This window comes from Hemicordylus capensis, chromosome 6 (assembly GCF_027244095.1).
Source record: "Hemicordylus capensis ecotype Gifberg chromosome 6, rHemCap1.1.pri, whole genome shotgun sequence".
Classification (NCBI taxonomy): domain Eukaryota; kingdom Metazoa; phylum Chordata; class Lepidosauria; order Squamata; family Cordylidae; genus Hemicordylus; species Hemicordylus capensis.
In genome coordinates, this window is record NC_069662.1 from 51,173,326 (window position 1) to 51,196,539 (window position 23,214).

General features: G+C 43.9%; 1 protein-coding gene across 6 annotated transcripts; it reads right to left on the reverse strand.

Moving 5' to 3' along the window:
- Positions 1 to 204: 204 nt before the first annotated feature.
- LOC128328947 (uncharacterized) lies at positions 205 to 22,029 on the reverse strand. Of its 6 annotated transcripts, none has more exons than XM_053259225.1 (13): positions 21,710 to 22,029; positions 20,386 to 20,470; positions 15,106 to 15,798; positions 14,343 to 14,516; positions 13,850 to 13,934; positions 8,784 to 8,923; positions 7,616 to 7,701; positions 6,875 to 7,036; positions 5,735 to 5,806; positions 3,593 to 3,736; positions 2,825 to 2,896; positions 1,265 to 1,307; positions 669 to 795 (listed from the first exon to the last, which is right to left on the reverse strand). In XM_053259225.1, exons 2-13 carry the CDS (start codon positions 20,412 to 20,414, stop codon positions 792 to 794), a joined length of 1,704 nt encoding a protein of 567 aa, XP_053115200.1. In that variant the 5' UTR covers positions 20,415 to 20,470; positions 21,710 to 22,029; the 3' UTR covers positions 669 to 791. The 6 variants fall into 6 exon arrangements, with proteins under 6 accessions (XP_053115195.1, XP_053115197.1, XP_053115196.1 ...); XM_053259224.1 differs by lacking the exon at positions 669 to 795 and adding an exon at positions 799 to 939; XM_053259223.1 differs by lacking the exon at positions 669 to 795 and adding an exon at positions 799 to 960.
- Positions 22,030 to 23,214: the final 1,185 nt, after the last annotated feature.

Below are 23,214 nucleotides of genomic sequence, written 5' to 3' on the forward strand. Positions count from 1 at the left end.
TTTCCCCGCTGTGACATTGGGTGGCTTATAACAGGAAGGTCCCAGTTCAAATCCCAGCTAGCCCTGATTTTGTCTGAAGTGTACCAGAAAGAATCACTCTTCCCCTTTCCTGCCAAGTCCCTGAAGCAACGTCGAGTAAGGGCTTTTAATAATCACCATGACACACCTGCTATTCCTGGACACAGCTCCCCAGTATTCGTTAGATGATGGGCACCTGAATTTAATGGTCATGTAAATGCCTTTTACAGTTCACCTGATCAGACATGTACAAGCTCAAGTGTGTGTTGCACTGGGATGGATGACACTTTAGGATCCACTTTGGGTGACTGCTCAGCTGATTGGGCCTTTCTGATCCTTCCCTGACTTCACTTCTAAAGCTCCTGGAATTTGTTTCTTAGTGTGCAGTTTCCTCACGCTCATACCTCCTCGGGAACTTGTTCTGGAAAGACAACTTCTTCTTCTTCTTCTTTTGTTCGAAAGTGTTGTAGTTGACAGTCATCTGAACAACTGAGAGAGGAGTATCTGCTTGGGCCACACTCAGTGGCAACTTTGGCTCCTGGCCAAACTTCTTAACCTCTTGTTTAGAGGACAGGGTGGAGCTTATTGGAAACAGCGTGTCCTGACTTGTATAGCCAAAGTTTGGTTTGACTTTTGGCCAATCTATGACATGACGGTCTTTGCCCTTCTCCTCCTCTGCAGGACTCAGTGGGGGTGCAGTGCTGGGTCTTTCCAGCTCAACAGGTCTCTGGGATTTACATATCTCCCTCTGCAATTGCTCAAGAGTAATCTCTTCATCTACACCATAGAATGTGACATGGGGAGACAGGTGAAAGTGAATAGGTATATCTTCATCAAATGAACCCAGTTTTCTTCTCCATGTAAGCTCTGAATCACCCCTATTAGACCCACTCTCCAAAGTGGCATATTCATTTAAGGATGCTGCAGACAGAGCAAAGAGACCTATTGTAGTTAAAGCCAGAAGAAGGACTCAATAAAATTGGATGCTATACCATTACCAATATAGCTCTCAAGTAATAAAACTTTGCACAATACTTCCCTAACTGTGGGGGAGAGCTTTAACCCTTTGTTCCCACGCTGGATTTGTACTGAAAAATCATGCCCTCACCCCACCCCTCCCTGCCACATACACATTTGTCCCTCTCTTTGGCAAATGGTACCTTCCAGGCAAATAACTGCTTCAGAGGGTGTGTGTGTGGGTGTGTGTGAAAATGGTATAGGGCAAAGGGGAAAAGTCCACTCCTACCTATGATGTGGTCCTGATCTGGACCAGGCCTTCCTCACAGCCACTATTTAAGAAGAAAACACATATTCAGGGGGATGATGTCTGGTTTTGCCTTTTAGTACAAGTTTGAGAAATATCTAGAATTTATGCGGCATGTTTAAAATATGGCTGTACAAACATTCAAAATGGGCCATTTTGAGTGTTTCAAGATTGGAAAAAACCCCTTCAAATAAAGGGCCTGTTTCAAGTTTGAAACAAAACAAAAGGGCCTGTTTCAACTTCAAATGTTTCAAGTGTTTCGAGCACTATTTTGGAGGTCTGTTTTTCCATTGCTGATTGGTTTTCTGGCACTGGCTCGGATTGAGATTGCCTTATAATCTCCTTCCATCTTGGTTGATTTGTTATCATACAAATCAAGTGTTGTCATGGGCCACTGTGCCCCCATTGGCTTGGGTGAGGGAGTGGGGAGGCCAAAGGAGGGAGTTTCAAAATGTATTTAAGGGGACTGGGAATGGAGGCAGAGCCTTATAGTGTCCTTCCTCCTCTTGATGTATCCTTTCAGGAAAAGAGAATACATCAGGAGGAGGAAAGATCGGACAGAGAGACTGCAGCAGCAGCAGAGAGCAGACTGATAGTGGTGGTGGTGCCTGCCTGGCCCAGTGGAGAAACAGACACAAGAGTGCCTGCTGGGCTTATCTGTCTCTCTATTTTTTCCTTTTAAAATTTGTAATGCCAACAACTGCTTTTCTCCCCCCCCCCCAGTTTTGTTTGTTTGTTTAATGTATCAGAAGCCCCAGTGGCTTTAACTCGGTGCTGCTTTGAATTTTTTCCTCTCCTGTGGATTTTTAACCTCTTAGAGGGGGACTACCTCTGAAGAGGCCATAGAGACCCTTGAAAGAGTAATGTTCAGCAGTTATATATTGGTGGTAGCAAAGACTCAGATCTCCCACACTTGTTGACACAGTATGCACATTGGATTGTGTGGAGAAGGTTACAGAGATTAAGCAAATCATGAGAAATAATGAAGCCCAAATCTGATCTCTGCCATGAATGCACAAGGTGATCTTAGTTAAATGATACTTGCTAACTGAGCAAAGAGGCACCATTTAAAGTTCTCTTACATTTAGCAGGGGTAGAGCAACTATCCCTATCCAACCCAGCACAGCATCCCTTCAGTGGCTGCTGCTGGTATCTATTTTATGTTGCTTTTTAGATTGTGAGCCCTTTGGGGACAGGGAACTACCTTATGTATTATTTGTGTAAAATGCTTTGAGAACTTTTGTTGAAGAGTGATATATTCATAGGAGTATATTCATAGGAGTAGTATTAGTAGTTGTTGATAAGCAACTCTCTCTTTCTCATCTGTAAAATGGGGATAGTTATTCTGATCTTTATCTTCTAGGATTGTTGTAGGATTTACAACAAGATGATGTTTCCAAAGCACGTTGAACACTCTAAAAGCTCTATGAAAATGCTAACTTTTACATAGACTAGGGTGACAACCTACTCCACTTAGCAAAAGAACCTTGTGAAATTCCTCCAAATGTATACCAAGCTAGCTAATAGACAATGGGCACTTACCTATTCCTTGATGGTGACATGGTGGTCCTTTTACTGTTAACAGGAAATCTGAGATGTTCAGTTTCCCATCCCCTGCAGCAGAAAAAAGGGACCTTATGTTAGGGAGTGCGTCTCCCCATTTAAGCCCACATACATAGGTCCCCTGTTTAAGAGTCCATCTTTAGGGGGGAAAGTTGATGCAGATGTGGAATAGGGCCTTCTCAGTCACAGTCTGAGTTCTGTGGCACCAACTAAGCAAAGAGATCTATCAATGTCCAGTTGTGTTGATCTTTGTGGAAGGCCACCAGGCTGTGGAGAGTTCTAAAATGACTGGTCTTGTGAATGCAGTTGGAGTTTTTATTGTTGTTGTTTGTTTGTTTTTACCACGTGGCTATCTGTAGTTTATATTGTTGAATGTCCATTTCAGTCAGTGGGACATGCAATTTCTTATTGTAGCCCTGATCATTTTGATGCCAGTTGCTATAAGTGGGATAGAAAGACTTTAAATGAATAGAGTAAGCAAATTTCCAGAAAAGTGGAGCAAATCATATCAAAGAGATCCAGGTTAGAAGTGACTCATGTCTGGCCAGAGATCTCCATGGATCAAGGGCAGAGAAGAAAAATCAGGGAGGGATCATGACTGAACATGAAGTAACAACCAGATTCTTCTGTGGAGGTCAAAGACTATAGAAGGGTAGCCATACTTCCCAGCACTACACCACATTTTATGTTCTTTTACTGAACCATGCATTCCCATGTTTGACACACTCTGAAATGGTGGATACTCACAGGTAACCCGAATGCATCTCAGTGCCCGTTCTATAATCCTGCGGCTCAGGGTGACTCCTAGACATTCCAAGATGGGCTCCAAGTCCTCAATAAGCACCATGTCCTTTTGAATTTTTTTGAAAATTTGTCGAGTGTTCCTGAGAGCTGTGGAATGTACAGAGGAGGAAAATAACCATGGTTTGCAAGCTAAAAATAATCAATGTCCCCTTAATTCCCACATAATCCAGCAGAGGAATTTAAGTGAGCAGTGGGCTCCAAGTGAAACCATCTTTGGCCAGTTTATCTCTGCCAGGGAATGGTTTTGGATATTATTATTATTATTATTATTGGTTGGCATGAGGAAAATTACTCATTTTGAAAATAAAAGGACAAGTTAACGTAGTTAAGCATGATGGTTTACCTCACAAATGACAACAGAGCCATGAAACTGAGGCACACATGCTTGAAAGAACTCTACGTGAAAACTGGCTCAAGCCAACTATCTGCCTTTGAGGTGGCTGGAAAGATGTAAAACCTTCAGTTATATTGATAAAACTTAAAAAAAATGTACTTGCAGAACAAGACTGCAAGAGTAAGTGGGGGAAGGTTATCTAGAGGGGAATGTAAATTTCAGGTTAGTCTGAAATGAGCTCTTTTGAACTATGTGAATTACATGATTTAGAGGTTGTCTACATGTTACACACACAACTGAAGGGAACTCCCCATCCCATGAGAGATCTATCTGTTGAGAATTTAATTGCAAGAAGAAGAGGCAGAGAAAGCTGGCAGGGAACAAAATCACACAGGGAAATATTAGCATCTGGCTGGCATTTCCCCTCTCCTGATTACCAACCTGTATCTCATTCCTAACTAGTTAATTTTCCCTAGGACTTGGGAGTGGGAGAATAAGGGGAAATTATCTACTGATAGATAAGGGAAAATAAGCAAGGAATTGAGAGGCGCAATCAGTGGCTCCTCCATGGTGTGTGGGATTTTCAGTCATTTCCACTGTCCCTTGCCTGTTGGTGAAAGAGCCATCAGAGTTCTCAGCTGGTGCTCTCATGTGGTAGGGGATGTAGAGAAACCATCTGATAAAATTCTTTAATGCTTCTCCTTGGAAGGAACCCCAATATTCTCTCCAATTTCACTTTCACCTTGAATATAATTCTTCTTTGAAATTCAGTCTTTGCTTAGAAGAACCTCAAAATTCTCTGTTGAGTTTCACTTTAGAGAAATTTCAGTGCCAACCCTCAGTTAATGCAGACAGGAGATGAGAGATGGGGGCAAAGTGTTATCCAGGCAGTAAGCATCAACATACAGCCTTTCCCCATCAGAAACCATTGCCTCAGTTTCCCTTCTTGTACCAGGGACGTAGCAGTGTCGGAGTGGGCCCCAGGACAAAATATTAAGATGAAGCCCTGTCCACCCACCTCTTTCTTGGGAAAGGCAGGAGGGAGAGAGTGAAGAGCAAGCAGTTTGCCTAGTCAGTCACCCACCCCCCAGGCCTGTGGGACATTTTTTTCCAATTATAGCCATGTTCCTGCCTGCCAGTGTTGATCTTTTCCATCTGCAAATGGGTGTTCCACAGAGAAGCTGTAGGGATTAATGCTCTCTCAGCCAAGGACTTGCCTGCTGACAGACTAAGGTAAAACTCAGTGCTCATCAGTTAGTAAATGCTTTTTGTATTTTCTTTTGAATTCCTGTATTCCTTTCTTTACTCCCAGTTTCACCCTATCCCCCCCCAAATTCCTTATTCTGTGTGCAACCCTTGTTTCTTAATAAAGTCCATATACTTTGAAATGGCTTCAGTCTGGTTTAACAGGTTCTGGAGGATTACTTGCAAAGCTCTTCCCCATGTGCCTTGTAAGGTCATTCGCTCCTGTCAAGTTGGTTTCAGAATAATATCTTGTCTAGAGCTGGGTTGTGTGGATTCTGGCTGTACAGTGCCTGAAAGTTCCAAGCCGGACAGTTCTAAGTTGTTGAAGCGGTGTCTAAGCCTGGTCAGCTTTAGATCAGTCGAAGCTTTAGATCAGTCTTCAACTGGTGGCAGCCTACTTTGAAGGAGTGGCATGCTCCTATATTTGGGATCAGAGCAATATCTCTACTGAGAGTAGATTCCAGGAAAGCATAAAGTCACCCTCGTTTCATCACACTGCATCATACCCTTTGTTCCAGTGAATGGTGGAGTATCATCCACAGCATCCAAGAAGTCAGCGAAGTTCAGATTCCCATGAGCTATATGGAGAAGAGAGGCAAGATAAATTGGTAAGCGACATGGGATGGGTATGGTATGTTTATTACTGCTAAATCAAATGTTGTACCTCTCTTTTGGGTCTCAAGGAATTCCTATACAGATTCTAATATCAGATTTGGATTCTACAAGCTAATTCAGGTTCTAAAAGGCAGTCTCACATTTGAATACAGCATCAAGATTGGTTGTGGTGGTGGTGAAGAGGTTCAGCTGTAAGTGCATGGGTAGTATTTTTGCTGATGCTCAGATTTTCTTCCCACCCAAATCAGATTTTCTTCCCACCCAAAACTATACTCGAGAACTGAAAAGCAGCAAATTCAGAATGGAAAATGACCCAGGCATACAAAATATTTAATAATTAAAATTAATGGGAATTAGATGAAAACATATCGAAAGTGCCACCCTCAGAGTAGAACCTTTATTTATGCCCTAAGACAATGCCAGGGAAATATTTAATCATTAATGAGTCAAGTAATGGGGTATGATATTCAGTTATATCCTATACTACTTCTGATGACCTATATTTAAAAAAAACACATTATCCCACAGTGTAGAGAAATGGTGGCCTATATGACTGCAGAATCTAGGATCATATATACCACATAAATACTGACAATTAATGAATGGCTAAATACATTATGAATTTATACAATAATGTCAAAAATAATAAACTATGTCCATGAAAAGGAGGAAGACAGACAACAGAAATATTATATCTTTATTGATTTGCATAAAAGTATTATGCTTAGATATGACTAGAAGAAACCTTTTTGCATGCTATAAAATAGATTCGGATGTGTTTGAAATTAATATTTGATGTTTTTAATTCTTTAAAAAAAAATCTAAAAACCAAAAAGGTTTTTGTTGTAAGCGTTGTAATGAGTTTCTAATATATGCAACACTTTGATCCCACCTGTGTAAAGGCACTAATGTTTGGTTTAACTCTGCTAATTATCCTGCTGGTTTTTCAGACTTTAACCTGACTGCGTCCAATGAACATAAAATAACCGTGGGTAAGATCCGCAGGCTTGAGAATGAGGGCTAGCACGCACCATCCACAGCAGTGAACTTGAGAGCCTGAGCCATCTGAGCAGACGTCATCATGATCCCCAGAGTGTGTAAGGTGAGGAGGAGCTTGCTGACATTAATCCTTCCCTTCCTCATGGAACCGAAAATGGTGCAAGCCCTGGAGATCCCTGAAGTGTAAGAGGTATCTGCAAAGCAAGGATAACACGGTGGTTCTGGGCTATTCTTCAGAAATGTCCTCCAAACTTCCAAGCCCTCTAGAATCTATTTTAGATTCTTGACACCAGATTCTGCTACAGATTGTACAGATGCTCTTCCAGATTGTACAGGGGCTGATAAAATGGGAAATCGACACTGAGAAGGACATTGTGTCCCTCTTCATGTGGATTCCCATTTTATTTTCCATGATACAGTAACTTGCAATGAAGTTAGAATATATCAGTGTCGGGAAGAGTCCCTGGAACCTGGCAAGTTTTGGCAACTCCAACCAAGGTTCCCTGACACAGCAGGCCATGCCTTGCAAGCGCTCTGGCATCAATGTGACACAATTTACATAATCATGCCAGAGTCACCACAAAGACAACTCTATGTATGTACAGCACAGCCGACTGTTTTGGTAACCCCACAGGCAGCACAAGCACACCCCCCCCCATATTTAGACAGGGGGGAAAACTGCTGATGTAATTGCTTGTATTAGCAAGAGAAGAGTGGCAAATTGGTCTTTTGGCAGACCTCTCTCATGAGGCAAGTTGGACCCAGTTTGTTACCTGTTTCTCGCAGATCACAACACGGGTCATACTCTTCCCCCACATCGTAGAAGGTTGTATAGAGATTGTACAAAGCTTTACTCCTCCTGCCAAGACATATACAAACCGCTCATCATTAGTCATTTTTGTTGCATATTTTTAAATCCCAACCTCCAGAAGTAGTAGTGGCAGAGGCCTCAACTAGCTGGGCAGGCCTGGCAAGAATGAAATCTTTCTTTGTTGTTTCAAGACCTGAAATAGTAAGTTGACTTGTTCAGGGGCCAAGGGGCTACCAATACAGCTGAAAGGTTCCCTCCTCCTCATATAAGAACAAGCACCAACTGTGATAGGCATATACAGTAGGCAAACATTTAAGATGTTGCAGATGAACTCTGGACATCTTGAACATATGTACAACTATCCATACAGAAGAGGCTCTCTCTTCATAACTGGGAAGCAGAGAAAAGCATGCAGGTCAGGGCAGAGCCTGACATCATAACCCAGCTCCAGCTCCCACCTGCCACTGCCAACATGCATTCATCTGAATGTCTGGAAGGGAGTTCTAATACATGCAATAAAGATGAAGACGAAGTCTCATCAGATAACTTTAGTAGAGAATGCTTTCCCATCACACACCAAACAGCTTTCCAAGTTTATAACTTTTTCATCAGAGATGGTGCAAGTGTTCAAGAGTGAGGGAGTTTTTTTTTAAAAAAGTGAACTCTGCACTATGTGTGTTTTCTGTGTACTGTTTTGCTGAATTCAGACGTACTAGGAAACCGGAGGTCCCTTCACCTCCGGTTTCCCAAGCCACACATCTGAATTGAGGAAACCGGAGTTAAGGGTGAAAAAGGCCCCGCTGTTTCCCTTCCCAAACTGCACTCTGAGCCTTCGGTCAGAGTGGAGTTTTGCCGCCCTTAACTCTGGTTTTGCGGCACCAGCAATCTAATATTGAAAGGTATACTGCCTCTGACTGTAGCAGTTTCCTATCTATCTATCTATCTATCTATCTATCTATCTATCTATCTATCTATCTATCTATCTATCTATCTATCTATCTTATTTCTATACTGCCTGATATGTACATCTCTAGGTGGTGACATCATGATCTAGACATCATGGCTAACATCATTAATATTCTTAATGCATTTGTCATAGATGTTTATCATATTCCATCACAGATTCCAACCTGCCCGAACGCCTGTCACTTCCTTTGCATGAGAGAGATGAAGAAGTCCTTGGTGGCCAGACCTTGAAGTGTGCCTTTTTCTTCTGTATGGAGGCAGGAAATTTCTGCTTTAGCACATTCTCAGAGGTGGAGGAAGAGACCTGCGGTTGGGGAAACAGCAAGATGTGCTTAGATGTACAATTTCAGTCTGGCAGTTGGAGCAGAAGGAGACGGAAAGCACCAGCTTCCTACCTCTGCTGTTATGCGGGGTTGGGGTAACCTCACAGCAAGACCCTCTGAAGGAAGAAATCACTGAATAACCTGTTTAAACTTGATGGCTTTTATGTGACCTTTATTAAGTACAGCAGACAAGAAACAAGCAATGCAGAGTATCTATAATATGATAATAACAATCCACTAAACAGAAAGCAGCACTAAAATCAAAACCTCTAGCTTTGCCGTTTCAAGCAAACACACACACACACACACACACACACACACACACACACACACTACTTACAAGCTTATCTATTACTTGGCCTGAGTCCCGGAATCAATTGTCACCGATCTGGTAGGGACAAGAGAAGCTCTGTACATGTACAGTCCAGACACGTAGAATGTCAGAAAAGCCTCAGCTGTGCGCCCCACTTTTCATCCAGGTAAGGTCAGGGAGGGTGCAAAGCAGGGCCTTCTCTCTGGTGGCCCGCACAATATGGAATGTACTTCCCAAGAAGGTCTGCGTGGCCTCTTCTCTCATGGCTCTTATTATTTGTTTGTTTATTTATCATTTTTAAATACTGCCTGATATGTACATCTCTAGGTGGTGTACAAAATTTAAAATAATATTTAAAAATCAGCACAGATTAAAATATACTTTTAACACACTTTCCCCAGAAAAACACACACCATGGCTATCTGCAACGACATTTTCTATTGGCTGATTGCAGCTTGCTTATCGGTCACCTTAGTTATCTTGCTGCAATACTAGTCTATACTTTTCACAGATTACATCAGGGGACTCTTGTGCATTGTAAGCTTTCACACCTAAGAATCACTACCTGAACATCTTCCCCACTGTACACATTGCTACAAGTCAACATCTCTCATCTGCTGTATGCTTTACCTGCTCTTTATTCACTTTGTAGCAATAGCCTGTCCAGCACTGGCAGGTTGTTTCAGTAAAAATGACCATCACAGTTGCCTTTTGATTAACATATTTAAAGATAGCTTTTTGGCCGCTTAGGGATTTATAACCTACATTATAACCTAATACAGAATAGGCTCATTCACATAACCACCAGCAGGGTAGGAGAAACACCCAGACAAGGTAGAAGAGTTGGACACACTCCTGATTTAGGGCCAAGTGCTTACAAAAACCTAGGAAGGACGAGGGGAATGTGATCATGTGTCAGGCAGCCGCTGGGTAAGATGAGTGCATCCTACCCAGATTCCGTCCGAGGCATTTTAGGAACATGGGAAGCTGCCTTCTACCAAGTCAGGCCATTGGTCCATCTAGCTCAGTACTGTCTAGACAGACTGGAAGCTCTTTCTTCAAGGTGACAGGCAGGAGTCTCTCTCAGCTAAGGGTGTGCGAGCCAGCTTGGCCCACCTCAGCAGGTTCAGGGTTGAACTGGGCCCGGTTCTAACCGAGCCGTCTTGGAGCTCTACTGGTAAATGGGAATCTGGTGAAGATTCCCCTTTACCAGTAAAGTGGCAGGGGGCTTCCCTAAGGGTAAAGCAGGCAGGAGGAAATTCATTTAGTACTTACAAGCCCCATTGGCAGTGGTCACACGGAGGGGGGCAGCTCCTGCCCACCCCCACTGGCCTCCCCCAGAGTTGTCAGGGCTGGCAGCAGCCTGGTTCAGGCCTCTGTGCACACATGGAGGCCATTTTAGTGATGACTAGATTCCTCTTTCCCAGTAGAGCTCGGAACCAGTTCAGTGGTCAAGCTGGACCAGGTCCGGCTCAACTGGAACCAAAACCAAGCTGGGCCAGGGAGGTTCAAATTCCGAATTTGTGCACATCCCTGCTCTCAGCCCTATTTGGAGTTGCCAGGGAGGGAACCTGGAACCTTCTGCATGCAAGCATGCAAATGCTCATCCCAGAGAGGCCCTATACCCTAAGGGGAATATCTGACAGTGCTCAGATAGATAGATAGATAGATAGATAGATAGATAGATTTTTATTTCAGTCATTGACCAGGAAAAGAGTACAGTTACATAAAATCAGAATGAATTTTACAAACAATATTAAAAAAACTTAGCCATTCTGCAAATAATCTCCTTATTGGTGTTTGCTAAAAAAAAAAAATAAATAAAAGTCATTGGGATGTCCAGGGAGGTTTTCCAATAGAGGGGAAATTAAACTTAAGTGAATAACCCCTGCTAACTTGGCTAAGAGGCACCTTTTACCGTGGTGATTCTCTTTATTTAGCAGGGGGAGAGTAACTGGCCCTATTGACCCCCAGCACAGTACTTCCAGTGACTGTTGTTGGTGTCTGTCTTATGTTTCTTTTAGATTGTGAGCCCTCTGGGGACAGGGAGCCATCTTATTTTTATTTATTATTTCTCTGTGTAAACCGCCCTGAGCCATTTTTGGAAGGGCGGTATAGAAATCGAATAACTAACTAACTAACTAACTAACTAATATCCTTATAGAAAACACAATATAGGATAACATGTGAAGTGGTTTCTATGGCCCCAGTGCCACAACGGCACAGTCAGGAGGAAAAATCCCTCCAAACCTGCCATCAAGAACCACTGTAGGCAGTGCATTAAGACGTGCTAAAGTAAGAGCACGCCTAAATTTAGAAAGAGATACCTCACTTAAGTATTCTGCAGGTTTAAAGCTTATAGTTTGGTTCCATATATATATATATATATATATATATATATATATATATATATATATATATACACATACCACTCTTGAGGCCAGCCAATTCATCCTGTAGTTCAATATCTAAAATGCGTTGTTTAACCACCTTTGTGGCCTGATCTAGTCCTAGGTCCAGGGGCGTATCTAGGGGTAGGGCAGGCAGGGCACGTGCCCTGGGCGCCACTTGAAGGGGGCGCCATTTTGTAAAATTAATTTTTTTTAAAAAAATTGCTGCCAAAAACAAAATGGCCACCGTGCATGCTCAAATGGCCTCTGTGAGGCCCTAGGTCATGCCAGACCTTGCAGAGGCCATTTGAGTATGCGCGGTGGCCATTTTGTTTTCAGTGGCCATTAAAAAAAAAAGATTTTTAAAAATGGCCACTGCACATGCTCAAATGGTCCCGGCGAGGCCCTAGAGGCCAGTGGGGGGAGGAGGAACCTTTGCAAACCCCCCAGCCTTTAGGAAGCCCCCTGAAGGGGCTACAGGTAAAAAAATAATAATATATAATATAAGTCACTGTACACATATTCAGATTGGCACTATGTACAGAGAATCAGGGCTTGTGAATACTGAGATGATGCTTATGAGCTAGGATTGTATTCATTTGCTCTTACTTTGCTTCTTGTGATAAGTGAGTTAAATGTGATGTCTTGCTAATATGGCTATTAATGGTGAATTTGTCTTTGAATCAGTGTGAAATCCTTAATATTAAGGCCCACTGGGAGTTTCTTGCTCTCTTTCTCTCATTTTAACTGTCTTTCTGAAAGACTAGAATATATTCCAAGCAGTGACACAGTTTACTCTGCATATCCTTTAATTATTTACAGAGTATCTGGGAAAAGTCAAATTCTCCATTTATTTTTAAAACTTATGTAATGGTGATGCTACAATACATAGTAGAGAATTAGACAGGCACTTCTGTTTAGTTTTCCAAGTACACCTCCACATAGTATTTGGATGTTTCATGAGCCCCAGCACACTGAAATTTGTAGTTTTCCAGCATTTTTTTGTCTGGCTAAGTCCACTGCTAAAATAGTTTTTGAAATATTAAAAGATTAACGACCCTGACTTGTATTTTTCAGCTGATATTATGGTAAAGTTATCTGAAAGATGGGTGTCAGATGCTTGGACAGGGGGCGCAATTTCAGTGTTTGCCCTAGGCGCTATTTTCCCTAGATACGCCTCTGCCTAGGTCAATTAATTCGACTGGGGAAAGTCTGTAATGAGCTAATTTATTTATGACTAAAAACTTTCATTTAAATGTGTGGCCATCCATCATTATTAAGGAGGCCAATCCCCCTTGAACAAGATACAAGAACCAATTTTAGCCAGAACAGAATCATACAATGCCAATAACATGACTCAAGCCTAATAAGTCCCACCTGAAGTCTAATTACTGTGTTTGGCACGCAGCGAGGGACATGTGTCCAATAAACTTAGCTTGTATGGCTTCTAAAGGCGCAAAGTTGTCAATAGGCCCCAATTGAGCACCATATAAAAGTAAGGGATACACTTTGGCAGTAGAAAGACGAATTGTAGCAGGAATAAATAATGCCCCTCGCATGGAGTGATAAGATTTAATTTTGATTATGACAAGTTGAGCTGACAGTGCTCATATGCAGTCTCCCATTTAAATGGAAACCAGAGTGGACCCTGCTTAGCAAAGAGGGTAATCTGTGTCTGCTACCACAAGACCAGCTCTCCTCCCATTTTCCCGAAGTAGGTGGAAGAGTCGTCCTACCCAGCTGCCACCTGACACATGATCATGCACCCCTCCTCCTACTTAGGTTTTTTGCAAGCACATGACCAAGAATCAGGAACATACCTAGCTCCCCTATCCAGGCTGGGTGCTTCTCCTACACTGCCAGCGGTCATGTGAACATGCCTACTACATAATAGTAAGAGGCTGAGACCGAGGCATGAGAACAGAGGTGAGATTAGGGATGTTTCAAGTACTGAAGCATGTCTGTACTTGAATTAGCAAAGAGGGTGAATCTGAGTGAGTGCGACCTAGTACACATTTAACGCTCCTCTGCAGCTGTGCATTTCAGCAGTGGCGATGGGCCAGCTGCCTTTCAGGGAAGTTTGTCCACCATGATTGATATCCTCATTGAGGGACCCCCAATCCTTTTCTGGGGCATCCCAGAATCTGAAAATCACTGCCCTGGAGATCAAAGCACAGGCCTGAATTCCTTCCAACTAATCTCACCTCATTTCTTTTGTGCTGTTTCTGACTGAAGCCTTTGGGAAATGGTGCCTTTGCAAGCTGCACTGGGCTGAGCTTGATCAGCTGCCTGTGGGAAATGGGGAAAGGGTAATGCATTGCGGACTGTCGTCTAATTTGTTCTCTTTCTCCTACAGGTCAAAGAGGTAGGCCCAGAGCTAACAGGCAGCTTGTAAGACTTTCAGGGCTGCCCAGTGACAATGAGGGACAGGTCACAAAAAGTCACCTCAGCTCATCCCCACGAGCTGAGCAACTGGATGAAAGGGATCAAAAAAGTGGCAGCAATTTGAAAAGACACAGAGAGACGGCTAAATGGCTTTATAAAATGAAAACAACACGTGTGGGACTCCTGATCATTACGGAGGGCACTTCAAAAGCACCCCAACAAAAGCACCTCCCTTCACATCAGCAGTGAAGGGAGGGAGTGGTGAGAGATTCAGATGTGGAGAGAGATCCGGTTACCAGAGCCTCAACTTACTCAGTTATACTGACACAGCAACAGTCGTGGAAGGATTGCCGGCACACTGGGACATGACAGCTAGGTATCTCATGCCATTTTGTCTTCTTCCATATGGGGAAGGAGGGCTCCTCCTCAGACTGCAGCTGTGATATCTCCAGTGTTGTTTCTGTATCTGAGAGTCCTTGGAGTTTGCTGCGAGAGAGGGGAGAAAAAAAGAGCCAAATCACAGAGACAGAAGGTGAAGGTGTGTTAAACCTGACAGCATTACAACACAACCACCGTATCTTGATATTGTAGTAAGGTAGCTGTGAATAGCAATAGCAATAGCAATAGCACTTACATTTATATACTGCTCTATAGCTGGAAGCTCTCTAAGCGGTTTACAATGATTTAGCATATTGCCCCCCAACATTCTGGGTACTCATTTTACCGACCTCGGAAGGATGGAAGGCTGAGTCAACCTTGAGTCCCTGGTCAGGATCGAACTTGTAACCTTCTGGTTACAGGGCGACAGTTTTTTACCACTGCGCCACCAGGGGCTCATTGAAGGTAAACAATTCTCCAGGAGCATGGGATACAGTGGGCAGAATTCCCTTTGGCTCAATAGTTGAGCAAATGAAGGGTCAAGACCATGGGACTCTGCAGAGACATGGAGTGGTGAAGAGACAAGGAATAGCTGAATAGCTACATATCTGAGGGACTTCTGAAAAGTATCCCGACATGAAGGACACAGCTCATGCCGTGGAATGCTACCCTCTGCTGGAAAATGGGTTTCACTTACTCGGTTGAGCTAAGAGAGATGTGAGAGGATGTACTTGGCTCAGTGGAAAGAAAGGTGGATAGTTCATCCCCCCATTCTGTTGTACTCCTTCCTGAGGAATAAGAGGGGGATGTCAGAAGCTGCCCCTCCCCTTCCTGCTGCTCTGGTAACTCCAGCCGTATCTCCAGTTTCCTGCTCTGTTGGGGTCTGCTGCTCTCAGATGGATCAGTCAGGTCTTGAGGCCTACTGCTCTCAGACAGCTCAGTCAGGTCGTGGGGTCTGCTGCTCTCAGACGTCTCAGTCAGGAATTGGGGTCTGCTGCTCTCTGATGTCTCAGTCAGGAATTGGGGTCTGCTGCTCTCAGACGTCTCAGTCAGGAATTGGGGTCTGCTGCTCTCAGACGTCTCAGTCAGGAATTGGGGTCTGCTGCTCTCAGATGTCTCAGTCAGGTCTTGGGGTCCCATGCTTTCATATGGCTCAGTCAGGTCTTGGGGTCCAATGCTTTCATATGGCTCAGTCAGGTCTTGGGGTCCAATGCTTTCATATGGTTCAGTCAGGTCTTGGGGTCTGCTGCTCTCAGATGACTCAGTCAGGTCTTGGGGTCTGCTGCTCTCAGACGACTCAGTCAGATCTTGAGGTCCAATGCCCTCAGACGGCTCGGTCAGGTCTTGGGGTCTGCTGCTCTCAGATGGCTCAGTCAGGTTTGGGGGGTTGCTGTGAAGGAATTAAAAATAAGTCCAGACACAGATGAAAATATCGTGAGAAAACTAGGCAACACAATTGCACTGCAGGCAGAAGCCCTTTTCACTCATTAGCAATTCACTCATTGCTGCAACAGAACTCAGTAGCCGTGTTTACTCTTGATGCCACTGTGGTTACAGAGTGTGCCACAAGCTGCCCTCTCATTGACGACACACTCCTTAACCTTGTCTCCTTCCACTCTCCACAAATAAGGCATCTGTCTGCACAGACAAATGCTGTATCCGTTGCAGGGTGGTGGAGCCATGAAAAGAGGAGGCAAACCCTGCCAGTGTACTTCCACGGGTATTCTGTCCTGGAATCCCATGTGGCCCATGAGATGAAGTGCAGCCAGGCCAGGCGGGTATCTTGGAGATCTCAGGGACGTTTTCCAAATGGTGATTCACCCGTTTCACTACATATAGGGTAGGGAAGTTCAGGTGAGGGAAGGGTTTACATCAACTTTAATACAGGAGAGTGCTGTTCATATAGCCAACAGCTTTTTTCATGATGATTGGCCCTTAATATGTACACAGGAAAATAGGAGGGTGCCATATACTGAGTCAGACCATTGGTCTATCTAGCTCAGTACTGTCTTCACAGACTGGCAGAGGCTTCTCCAAGGTTGCAGGCAGGAATCTCTCTCAGCCCTATCTTGAAGATGCTGCCAGGGAGGGAACTTGAAGCCTTCTGCTCTTCCCAGAGCAGCTCCATCCCCTGAAGGGAATATCTTACAGTGCTCACACACTTTTATACTCACAAACTTTTTATACTCTCCCTATTATATGCAACCAGGCTGTACCCTGTGGACAAGTCATGCTTGCTACCACAAGTCATGCTTGCTACCACAGCTCTCCTCTCCTGTAATATAAGCATGTTTTAAAAGTTGCACTTGGCATGTTTGCTGCGCACAGAGGGACCCCGCAGATAAAGCGAGAGATGGAGTTACGGCTACTTGCTTGAGAGTAGGGATGTGCATTTCGTTTCGGATACAAAACGTTTTGCGCACAAAACAGGCCATTTCAGCTGTTTTGTAGCCAAAACAAAACACCCAATGCTCAAAACAGAAAATTTTGTAGCCAAAACAAAATGTCCCTGTTTTGGATACAAAACGTTTTGTTGTTTTGGCTGTTTTGGAATTCCATTTTGCAATCGCAAAAAGTCTTTCTCCTTCAATCTCCATCTTGAGTTTTGACATCTGTTTGAATTTCCAGCCCTTCCAGCCTGCAGATTGGCCAGTGAAAGCATGGGCTGATCTGCTGGCAATTGCCTCCTTATTCCTTTTAAGCAAATTTAAGGGTAAATTTTACCCTCATTGGCTAGTGGGGTAGTGTGCATTTACCCTCATTGGCCAGTGGGGCAGTGTGCATTTCATTGTTGTTGTTGTTTCACACTGTTGTGTGTAGATCAATTGCATTTCGGGCGGGGGGAGGGATGTGGATGCGCATGACCTTTGGAAATCTGCCTGATTTTCCCCAAAGCTCTGCTGTTGTTGATATGTGATGTGTGATGTTGATGTTATTTGAGGTGGATTCGGGGCAGAAAGGGGGCTTTGGGGGCAGAAGAGTGGTTCAGGTGGTAGTGCCCCAATGGGTGCCTGCTGCCACCCAGATTCCAAAGGAATTGGGAAAAGGGCTGATTTTTAAAGAATTTCTGAAGTTGACATGTCTTTGGGGCAGATTCAGGGTAGAAAGGGGACCTGAGCGGAAAAACAGTGGGTTGGGTGGCAGTGCCCCAAGGGGTGCCTGTCACAACCCAGATTCCAAAGGAATAGGGCAAAGGGCTGATTTCTTAGAAATTGTTGAAGTTTACGATTCTTTAAAGTCCCCCCCCCCCGGGAATAATGGAGGTTTCAGCAGACCCATAACTCCACCTGGGGGGCAATGGGGTGGCTGGGAGCGGGTGGTGGTATAGTGCACATAGGGTGCCAACCACCCCCATGGGTTGCTAACCCATGGGGTGCTGGGTTCTGTTGTTTCTGAGGTGTTCTGAGTGTAGATTCTCTGGTAGCATATGAGATTTTCAATGAGAAGCCATGAATCCACTCTCACATGCTACCAGTGAATCTGAATCTACACTCAAAACATCTCAGAAACAACAGAACCCAGTACCCCATGGGTTAGCAACCCATGGGGGTGGTTGGCACCCTATGTGCTCTACACCACCACTCGCTTTGGGCCACCCCAGTGCCCCACAAGTGCAGTTATGGGGCTGCTGAAACCTCCATCATTCCCTATGGGGAAGAACTTGAAAGATGTGTATACTCCATTAAATATTTAAAAATCAGCCCTATGCCCAATTCCGTTGAAATAATTCTGGCAGTTTCTTTGCCCCCACTGGGTACTACCACCCACCCTACTCTGCTCTGGGCCACCCCTTTCCCCCCAACATGAAGCTATACTTTTGTTGAAACCTCAATTATTCCCTATGGGAAAAATCCTATACTTCAAAAATTCACCAAAGATCAGCCCTTTGCCTTATTCCTCTGAAATTTGGGTGATAGTTTCAACCCATTGGGCACTACTACCCCCACCCACTAGTTTTTCCCTGGGGGCATTTTTTAAAATCCAAAACGTTTTGGATTCGGATTTTGCAATTTTGAACAAAGAACAAAATTGGGGTGTTTCGGATTGGCTGGTTTCGAACAAAGAACAAAATTGGGGTGTTTCGGATTCGGGCCAAAAACAAAACAGAAAAAAAACACAAAACGCACAACCCTACTTGAGAGTGACTTTGGGGAGTGTTGGCTCCACCTGCTACCCCTCTCAATTTCTGACTGGGCAGGCCTATTGTGTGTGCCCTGCAGCCAACATCCGGGCAATGACAAGCAAATTCAAATTCCATAGCAGCTTACACACACTGTACTGTACTCAGGATTGGATGTAATCTGTAAATACTGTTAAAATTATTGTTAAAATAGTCAGAAAATCAGAAGATGAAATAGCGATGGAAATACAAAATGGCATCTGAAGAGCAAATTTCTCCCCAGTGGTGGTAATCTGAAGTGTTGCTGTTGTTTAAAAAGGTGTCTTTGTGCAACCACACCATTGCAGAATCATGCAAGGACACCTTTTAAAACCAAGTCTATGGGGGAAAGAGACAAAAAATCAGAGTGGTGTAATAGCTGGGTGGAGAGCTCTGAAATTTTGCACAATGGTAGTGGAAAATGGCAGGACTCTGTGTATTTAATTTAAATTAAATTGGGCAATCCGATGGTTTCTAATGATTTTTTAAAAAAGATTATACCGAAATTGTACTATCAGAGAAATGCGGGATCTGATATTCACTGAAATTTTAAAAAATCATTGACCTAATCATTCTGCAACTCCCACAGAAATGTCATGCCCAGAACAGTAACTCCCACTTTAATAAAGAGGGTGGGGTTGCTCTGAGGGTGGATAATCCTTACTTTTACGTTCTCTAAAAGCAAACCTTTTGTGAGTGAAGTATACCTCCAGTTTTGAACCAGGGAAAAACATGCCAACTATCTGCCTTAAATGTTTAACAAAACTTGAGATTGTTGGTGAACACAGGCCCACTCTCCCCTTGCTATGCCCCTGAAACTAATATTTTCTGACTTTAACTTACAGAAAGAAAGATTTGTCAAGATAATGAAGGACTTTGTTTCGTTGATCTTTAAACATAATGATTTTGTTCATAAAATTATAAAATTAAATAGATTATATCAACCATTTATACACCATTTTTAAAAATTGAAGCTTCAATTCCTTTTCTCTCTCTCCTCTTGAGTATGCTCCTTAAGGTATTTTGGAGGTTTTCTTCCTTTGTTAGCCAATAGCCATGTCCCCAAGGAGCCATCCAGGGGTATAACTATAATAGGGCAAGGAGAGACAGTTGTCTGGGGGCCCACTGCCTTGGGCCCCCCCCCCAGAAGCAAGTCACATGACTGACTCCCCCAGCTGTATTCATCCTCCGAAATTGATGTGCATATTAAGAACGAGAGCTACCAGCACAGCATGTCTTTCTCTAGTACCATTATATGACTTGCATCGTCCACAATTTACAAAACTTAAAAAATAATAATTTAGGATTATGTTCTATTGTGGCACATAGGTGTTGTGTGTGTGTGTGTGTATAATTTTACTATGCTTTTTGTAACCACTATTCAGCCTCATTTAAGATTTCTTTACTTCATGAGCTGAGCTTCAGTGAGGGGGAGCATTTCAAAATCTTGTCTCTGGTCCCACTCCAACCTTGCTATGCCCCTGGAGCCATCTATGGATATGCAAGTTATTCTTGGGTGAGGAAATTCGTGAGACATGAATCAGTGAATTGGAGAATAATTGTCTTAAGTATTCTTCTCCTCCACATGAAGTATATTAGATAAACAGTGGTTGGTGAATATTCTTGTCCATAATTTTTGCACTTCTTCCAAGGAGCTCAGGGAGGCATAAATGTACCAAATAAATTCCACAAATTTTACCATTTAAAGCCCTTCAAAACCTTGTTATTTTTTTAAAAAATCGTGATTAAAAGATCACAACTGACGGTATAAGTTACGTGCACAGGAATCAAGACAAAGTCATACCAAAGATCTTTTACCTGTCAACGCTGCTGAGTGAAGTCTCCATTCTTCAGGAATGGGAGGTTTTGCTCCTTCAACATTAGTAGTGATGTCAGATAAACTCTGCAGAATTAAGGAAAGATTAAGACTGCCTCAAAGTAGAGATGTGCGCGGAACCGCAGCAGGGTGGTTCAAAGGCGGCGGGGGTCTCCCTTTAAGAGTGGAGGGAGGGTGCACTTACGCCTCCTGCCGCTTTCCCCCCACTGACGTCTATATTTTTAGCAGCCCATTGGGGCGGCAGCATACCTCCCTGCTGCCCCGTTGCCCTCCTCTTCCGGATATGACCAGAAGTTGCTGACGTCATAAGTAAGTGCACCCTCCCCCTGCTCTTAAAGGGAGACCCCCGCTGCCTTCGAATCAGCGAAACCATCGGTTCTTTGAACCGGTTCTGTGCACATCCCTACCTCAAAGTCCTTGCTGGAGACAGGCTTGGCCCAAAACCTAATTTTGCTCGAGAAGGCATGGTGAGGCCGTGTCACCTCTGGGGGCACCATGCCATCACTTCCTGCCAACAGTGCAAAGGAGCTCTTTGCTCCTTCCTCCTCTTTCTCTTCCCCCCTCCTCCTGCTCTCTTTTCTCTCTCTTTCTCTTCCTCTTCCTCCCTTGCCTTATCTTTTCCTCCTTTCCCAAAACTAACCTGAGCTCAGTTTTTAAAGAAATAATTGAAGATACATCTTTTCAGAGAGACTTTTAAATATTTTATCCACTGATATATCTGGTAGGTTTCTTAGTTTTTAGCTATTTATTCATAACTTTTAATTTGAAACTTTTACAATACGTAACTTTAAACATGGTTTTACCTTGCCCCAAAGCCATGACCCCTGCATCTGATGTCCTTTCCCTCCTTCCGTGCAGAGGCAGGGAAAGGAGCTCTCAGTCAGCGATTCCAGGAACCGCTGACTGGGGTATGTATGTATGTGTTTATTTTGGCCCAAGGCCAGCATAGCTGACTGGGGAAACTCTGCAGGAGCTGACTGGCCCCGACCCTGGTATTGGCCACACCCTCTGAATCTGACATCAGGTGCAAGGGGCGTGGCTTGGGGACACACACTTCACCCGCGCAGTTAAAAATCAGAAGGGGCAGGGGAAGCCACCAGCAGGACTTCATTCTCCGGCTGCAGGTAATCTCCTTACGCCCCTGCTCTGACAATTCACCAGCAGAGGCAGCTGTCTCATCACACTTCATTAGTGGGCTGACCCCGGCTTGAAGACGGAACAGAAGCTTTTTTTCCACTTATCAGCTGTTGATCCAGAACAGTATCAGCTGTTGATCCAGAACAGTAGTCACACGCAAATACTTACAGCAAAATGCCTTCCTGTTTCTAATTCTCACCACAACCCACTTTCCAAAGAGCTGTAAGAATGAGCAACCCTGTTGGCAACATCTGAGAGCCCAGAATGGAATGAAGAAGCTGTAGTTCAGCTAGGACAATTAGCACAAGCATGGGAAGGAAATTTCAAATTTCTGATCTAAGTGGTACCATGAAAGAGGTTTTAAGTTTGGTGCCAAAAGGTGACGGGAGGGACCAAGAGTTTTTGGTGGCATTGGCTCTCTGGAGGTGGATGTGGAACCCTCCCCCATGCCAGGTTCTCTCCCACCACCTAGCTTTCAGCCGTTGCTTGGAGAGGTTCCGGTCTGATGATGTCATAGAGTGGGAGATGACCCTGCAGCATAAAATAAACCCTCAGATGAGAGGTCAAAGGGGCGACTCAGCTACTTATCATTCTGGGTACAACAACCGTGGAATCATGGAACCAGAAGGGCTTTTATCAGTTCCCTATATAATCCAACCCCATTGAAATCCAAAACATCCATGTCACTGTTTAGTGGTCTTCCAGCTTCTTCTTGAAAACCTCCATGGAAGAAGGCCTCACAAATTTATTGAGGAAAGGAAACCTTTCCATATTCCACAGTCTCAATCTAGATCCTTGCCACCCTCACCTGCTGTTTGCCACAGTGCTAAGATTATCTTTCAGGAGAGAGAGCACTGAAGTCTTGGATTATTTCAAGTTGACTTCAGAATAAACATTTGACCCAGGCACATGTTCCTGATCAATAGGACTGCTGGGGACAGGGATTTAGCCTGTTTTGAATGGTGCTGGGGTCTATCTCCCTTTGAAGAATCATGTTCACAGCTTTCGAATGCTCCTGGATATGGCTTTGTTCTTTGAATCCTGGATGGGGTGACTGTGGCCAACAATGTTTTTAAGCAGCTTGGGCATAGTTGCTATCAAACTGCTCCATTTCCTCACAGGTAGACCTGTCCATAGTCACACCTGCCTCAGACTCATCTGAAGCCCTGAAAAGCTGCTGCTCACCAGTAGACATTGTGTTAGATGGACCAATGATCTGACTCCGTAGCATGCACCTTCATACATTCATATCAAATTTGGACTGCTATAATACACCCTTCATAGGGCTGCCTTTGAAAAGGGTTTAGGGACCAATTGGTGCAAAATGTAGCATTCGACATTCTAACCTGAGTTGGTTTTTGGCCTACTTTCCAGTAGGCTTATGAGATCATCTGGCATTCCGTGTGTGTGCATGTGGGCACACGTGTCCCTATCAACTTTGCAATGTCTGGACCAATATGAACCAAATTAGGTACAGTTGTAGGGACACATAGGGACACTCAATGGTGTAGTTTGTGATGATGTCATCCACTCCAGTTCGAGATGGCGGACGCATAAACATTTGAGGTGCAAGTGGGCTAACTTGTGAACTGCCTAACTAATTTGAATCAACTTTGCTACAGCTGTAGGGACATATTGGGATGCCTCAATGGCATAGTTTGTGATGATGTCAT

Bases quoted from the DNA above. Each gene is read 5' to 3' on its own strand.
- LOC128328947 (XM_053259220.1), bottom strand. From the start codon at position 20,414: ATGGAGACTTCACTCAGCAGCGTTGACAG. The intron at 14,517-15,105 runs GTAAGTGAAACC...CCTCTCTCGCAG, and splicing joins ATCTCTCTTAGCTCAACCGA to CAAACTCCAAGGACTCTCAG. The intron at 5,807-6,874 runs GTGCGTGCTAGC...TTCTCCATATAG, and splicing joins CAAGTTCACTGCTGTGGATG to CTCATGGGAATCTGAACTTC.